The sequence below is a fragment of the Pollicipes pollicipes genome, unplaced genomic scaffold, assembly GCF_011947565.3.
Source record: "Pollicipes pollicipes isolate AB1234 unplaced genomic scaffold, Ppol_2.1 Scaffold_4002;HRSCAF=4701_pilon_pilon_pilon, whole genome shotgun sequence".
Taxonomy (NCBI): Eukaryota; Metazoa; Arthropoda; class Thecostraca; order Pollicipedomorpha; family Pollicipedidae; genus Pollicipes; species Pollicipes pollicipes.
The window spans coordinates 13,270,808-13,276,431 of NW_023596420.1; the positions used below are offsets into that span (position 1 = coordinate 13,270,808).

The 5,624-nt window shown below is 56.2% G+C and overlaps 1 protein-coding gene across 1 annotated transcript; it reads right to left on the reverse strand.

Moving 5' to 3' along the window:
• Nucleotides 1-5,600, reverse strand: LOC119094114 (GDP-D-glucose phosphorylase 1-like). The gene is made up of 7 exons (XM_037217189.1): nucleotides 5,466-5,600; nucleotides 4,224-4,326; nucleotides 3,847-3,947; nucleotides 3,318-3,469; nucleotides 2,876-2,941; nucleotides 2,103-2,211; nucleotides 1-13 (listed from the first exon to the last, which is right to left on the reverse strand). The coding sequence occupies exons 1-7, from the start codon at nucleotides 5,543-5,545 to the stop codon at nucleotides 1-3; spliced, it is 624 nt and encodes a 207-aa protein (XP_037073084.1). The 5' UTR covers nucleotides 5,546-5,600.
• Nucleotides 5,601-5,624: the final 24 nt, after the last annotated feature.

Sequence of the window (5,624 nt, forward strand, 5' to 3'; positions counted from 1 at the left end):
CTAGAGCATCCCACTGGAACATCGGAGCAGCGGCCGCCAACAGACGGATACCAGCGGCATCTGTAGTCGGCATCAACAACTGCGGTGGGAACCCAGCCCCCCCCCCCCCCCCCCCCCACGGAGCAGCGGCCGCCAACGGACGGACACTAGCGAAATCTGCAGTCGACATCAACAGCAGTGGGGACCCAGCCCCCACGGAGAGAGGCTCGCACCCTGGCCAGCCGGCCGCAGGCAGATGTCAGTTTGAGGTCATCCGGTCCGAGTGGGAGATCGGCTGGCGGTCATCCTATCTAAGTCCGAGGCCAGTTGGAGGTCATCTGACCTGGAGTAAAGGTCAGTTCACAGTCGGCTGGTCTGGGGCGCAGGTCCGATGGAGCTATCTCGTCCAAATCAAAGGTCATTTATGGGTCATACAGGCCGGAGCAAAAAACTGCTGACGAGCGCCTGAAACTTAGTATTTTCTTGATGTTTTTGGCCCGAATACAGTTAAGTCTCCACAAATATAAAATGAAAACAAATACAAAAACTGATCCCAGTGAGCAGCGCGATAAAAAAAAAAATGGGCACGTCCAGAGCCTCCAACAGCGCTGCGTGACACACCAGCCACGACTGAAGGGGGGATGCTGCAGACGGGCTTCAACAGGAACCTATCGTCATCCTCACACAAGGACTCCTTTCAATACGCTCCGTACTCGGACCTGATGCTGCTCCCCAACACACGTCTTAACCCCCTTCCTACAACCCTGCACACCCTCACACGCAGCACTCAGCGAGCCGCACTCCAAACAACAGGCGCCTCTTCTGACGGAGCGTACAGCCAGGGAGAACAGGGAATATCCCGTACGCGCACTGCCGGCACTTTTTGAGGGCATGCCTTAGTTGCTATGGAAATGAGTGACGTCACACTAAAACACATAAAATACTGAGTAGTTGGCACCTGCTCCAACCAAAACGAATGAGGAAGAAGATAACTGTCACGATTCATTCACTTAATATGCGTGTTTGAATGCTGCTGTTTCATCGAATAAAATGCATGGTTTATATAAAAGGGATGTCCACCTTAGAGACTCGCACGGCCGTGCATAATCAAGCAGACGGAATTTCTGGTTCTCAAGCAGGAATTCGCAGTTGAAAAAACACATACACATTTTCCACCAAGAAAAGCGGTCTGAACACAGGACGGAAACGCACAAGCGACCTTGAATAAAGGTTCCAATTTTTTTCGGTCCATCTACGCAGCGGCGCTAATGAGTTATTCTATGGGCGAAAAGTTCCGAAAGTTTTTTTTTTTTTGTTCTCCGTTGGGCGCACATGTCGGTGGGAAACTGAAATAATTGTGTTTTTTTAATGTTGTTTACTTGTACTAGGTTTCGCTTATCAAAAATTTCAAGTAAAACAAAAGGAACGTGTAAAAAAGGAGCACGGAAACAGATAAAATCGTACCAGACACCGCCTAAGTCGTTGCCGACTGCTCCTCTATGTGCACTTTCTCACACATTCGAAGCACGCCATTTCCGTGCCATTGCAAGCCTCTCTCCGTTTCTCAGTTGCGCGTGGGCCGCGACAGCAGGGCGGGTGAAGCCCGTAAACTGAGGCTATAGGTAAGTCCAGCTCAGCTGCATGCACTGAGGAAAGTGCTGTAATCAGACTGTTGCCGATGAGTAGAGCAGCAACCGGTAACTGCGCGGGGCAGGATCTTCTTCATAAGGCGGAAATCACCTACGCCGCTGCTGCGGTCCCCCCCCCCCCCCCCCCCCTATACCACACAGCAGCTGCATTTTGAGGTCCCAGGGGGGTGTGCAGTTTCACGAATAAGCTTGGCGTAGGTGTAGGGCTGAGAAGCAAAAATCGTTAAATCAAACTCCAAAGCAATAACACTGCTTTTCCCTGGAATTGACCATCTTCTCAAGGCTGGAGGACGAGGGGCAGTCCTTTTAAATTTTGAAACAAAAGTCCAGATACTGGCTAATCATCAGCTAGCCCGGTCAGAGGTCAACGACAGAGGCCGTCTGATGATGAGCCCCGGCGGAGGTCAGCCGCAGAGTTCAGCCGGGGGTCGTCCGGTCGCCGGCGGAGGTCAGCAGGTCAGCTGGCTGGCCCGCCGAGCCGGCTCAGCACGATTGTCCCGGAGCTGGCGGAAGGCGGGCTCGGCCACGGTCCGGAGACTCTCGGCCACGCCGGCTTCGGTCAGCGAGTTCAGGGACTCGGCCGCTGCGGCAGGCGCCGGCCGCTCAGGTCGGAGAACACGGCACGCGCCGGCCGCTCAGGCCGGAGAACACGGCACGGCGCCGGCCGCTCAGGCCACAGAACACGTCACGCGCCGGCCGCTCAGGCCACAGAACACGACACGCGCCGGCCGCTCAGGCCGCAGAACACGGCACGCGCCGGCCGCTCAGGCCACAGAACACGACACGCGCCGGCCGCTCAGGCCGCAGAACACGGCACGCGCCGGCCGCAACACGGCACGCGCCAGCCGCTCAGGTCGGAGAACACGGCACGGCGCCGGCCGCTCAGGCCGGTGAACACGGCACGGCGCCGGCCGCTCAGGTCGCAGAACACGGCACGCGCCGGCGGATCCAGCGGACCGGAGGCGGCGAGTACATAACCCAAAGAGACATATGTCGCGTAGTAACGGCACATAGCTGCATGGTACGAGGCGTTACGACATACGAAGAACGACGGCGCAGACCACGCAAATCCGAATGCAACGATTGACGAATGTATTGTTGTAGTTCATAATAAGATGAAAAAAATATAGTTCCACGTGAGTTCTTTCTGGGAGAACCCACGTGTTCTAACTTCCGTGAGTTGTTTCTGGTTACGATGAGGTCTTTTAGGGACCCTGGATGGCACACACGGGTCACACCCTCCTTACATGCAACGGTGATGTGTCCGGCGAACTCGCACGAGGCCACCTGGTAGTCGTCCGTCGGTTCTTGCACTGCGGGACGACACATCAACTGAGGGCGCCGGATGATCTGGCTAATGCCCCCGCCCCTTCCCCCCACTTGGAGCTTCACTCAAGTGCCCCCCGCCAAGCGGTCACAATGCTGATATACTTCACCACGCTCAAGACCACAAACGCCGTCACTGAGATCAACAGCAAGGCCACCGTGAAACGTCCCACAGCACACATTCATTGGTGTTGGACAACATTCAAAGGCATGCATAAATTAGACAATTTCATATTTGAACGCTGGGAGCGCTGTCACGACCCCCCCCCCCCCCTCCCCCTTGAGCGGCTCCAACCCGACGCTGCCCCTAGCCTGGCGCTCGCTCGCCCCACCGTCGTCTCAGGCCCGTCCGTGGCGACTCACATAACTCCGGCTGCCGGGGCCAGACGAACACGCGCACGGCCTGGTACAGCTCGGGTCGCGCCGGCGAGTCCGAGCAGCGACCGCCACGGCACGCCACCAGGTTAAAGGCAAGCCCCTCGTCCAGGATCAGCTCCGCCAGCGCCACCACGCGACTGCGGCACGAACTGATGGTCACCGCCCTCACCACGACCGCAGGCTGCGCTCGCGACCAACATTTCGATATTTGGAGGCGCGGCGCGGTCACTTCCAAGCTTATTCTAGCACGCGTCAGGCCCGCTGGGTGCGACAAGTCTCAGGTGTACCACTAGCACCGCTTGACCGTGGTATCCCGGCCATCACCAGCTTCCACAGGCTTCACGGCACGCTACGCAGGCGCAGCTGTTCTCCCACATGCCGTGTACACAACTCAGTAATTTGGACAACCAACGGCTGTTCAGACCATCATCGCGCATCTCGCAAGCACCACCAAGAAGGGAGAGCTACGCGCGACCGAGTATCCGTCGCGCGCGCGGCCACGCGGCCGCCTCACCTGGCGACGTCGGCGTACGTGGCGCGCGTGACCTCGAACACGAAGGCGGGCGCAGGGAAGGCGGTCAGCTGGTACAGGCCGTCGTCGAGCCGCTCCACCGGCTGGCGGCGAGCGACCACTCGGCTGACGGCGCGGCCGGCGGCGCAATCGTCCCCGCGCACCGCCCGCACGGGGCGTCGAGAGCCCGGGACACCACGGGAACGCTACATCATGCATGCATGCATACATCACTTCTCGCCAATATCAGATATCTATCTACATGAGAACATCACGACTACGGGCCTCTGCAGAACAATGCAAAGCGTTGACGCCATCGAAATGAAGGGCACAACGACCCGAACGCCCTGCTCGGGGACGCGGCTGCGCCAGGCACTCACTGCCGTCTCGATGTACAGCGGGTGGTCGAAGTAGTACAGCTGGAAGTGGTAGTGGTTCACAGACGCCCGCGCTCCGATGCTGTTGAAGAGCCCTCGAAGACCGCTGACGAGGTGGAGGAGAACGAGTCAGTTGGGTGGAGCCGGACCGTCCCAGCTGCTGGCCGCGGGCCAAGCGTCCCTCAGAGCAGCACACAGCGGACCACAGAGAAGCGCGGCCACCTGCAGGCCATCGATATGAACACAAAACATGACGGTCGTCCGTGCGCAGCGACAAACAAACCACACGGTTAAATACACAAGGGGACCTCTGATGTCACCCAGTTGGACAATCTTGGTTGCTGTAAAATACCTGAAGTGCTTGTTTGGGTGGTGCATCCATATTTCATGACCCATCACGACTAGTACCAAGCGTGTTCTCGCAAACCAAATGATGATATTGGGATAAGCTGTGCAAGAAATGGATATCCAAAAATCATGCATACAATATCCAGCCTTGCCCAGGTAAGGTACAAACTGGGAAGCGCATAAACATGGTGACCCAAGGGAGCATGTTCCACCCTCATCAAATTTTGTTACATGCATACAACTTGCACAAATAAATGTTTGGTGCAAAGATTTACATGATGCACAGGTACAGATGAGGGGCCGAGAGCATGCAATAATGTTTTAAACCATGTAAATAATTTCACCCTCTTGCAGCAGCTGGCCTTTAACCCAACCATTTAAGCTTGTACCATTCTCACTATGGGAAAATGCTACATTTACCCCAGACACAATTAATGTAGATTGAGTACAAAGGTAGATGGGTGAAAGATTTGGAATGAGATAGTGTAGGTGTATGTTGCATTGCAAACTGAAGCCTCTGTAGGGCGAAATCGACGTTATATTATACTGAGGTGATGCATCAAAATCTGATTCAGTTGTCAATCCTTGCTTAGGGCACATCCCAAAGTCAGAACAGTCACCTGATGGAGAACAGGCAGCTTGTCCAGCTGGCTGAGCTCTTAAGAACACAGTTTTGATTTACATTTCCACACAACTTATAGCACATGCAGCAAAACATGAAACACATTTGATGACAAAACCACCACCAATACCAGTCACAAGATCAGTATAGTCACATTCATTGACTGACTGTCACAAATGCAGAAACCGAACTCCAGTCTCAGCAACATATCGGGCGAGTCGGACGCCAGCCGCAGCGACAGCGCGTGGCTGGCGTGCCCGTCGCGCCTCGCTCACGTGCTGCGGCTGAGCAGGAGCAGGTCGAGCAGCCGCTGCAGACCGCGCTGCTCCAGCTGCTGCGGCAGCAGGCGTGCCATCTGCGGCACCAGCAGCACGTGGCCCCGGCCCACCGGACTAATGTTGATGAGCAGGCGGTCGTCATCGGCCGCGTCCACG

Coding starts and splice junctions, on each gene's coding strand:
- LOC119094114 (XM_037217189.1), bottom strand. CDS start 5,545: ATGGCACGCCTGCTGCCGCAGCAGCTGGAGCAGCGCGGTCTGCAGCGG. Junction 4,327..5,465: donor CTCCTGCTCAGCCGCAGCAC/GTGAGCGAGGCG, acceptor CCACCTCGTCAG/CGGTCTTCGAGGGCTCTTCA. Junction 2,212..2,875: donor CGGACACATCACCGTTGCAT/GTAAGGAGGGTG, acceptor CGCCTGCCGCAG/CGGCCGAGTCCCTGAACTCG.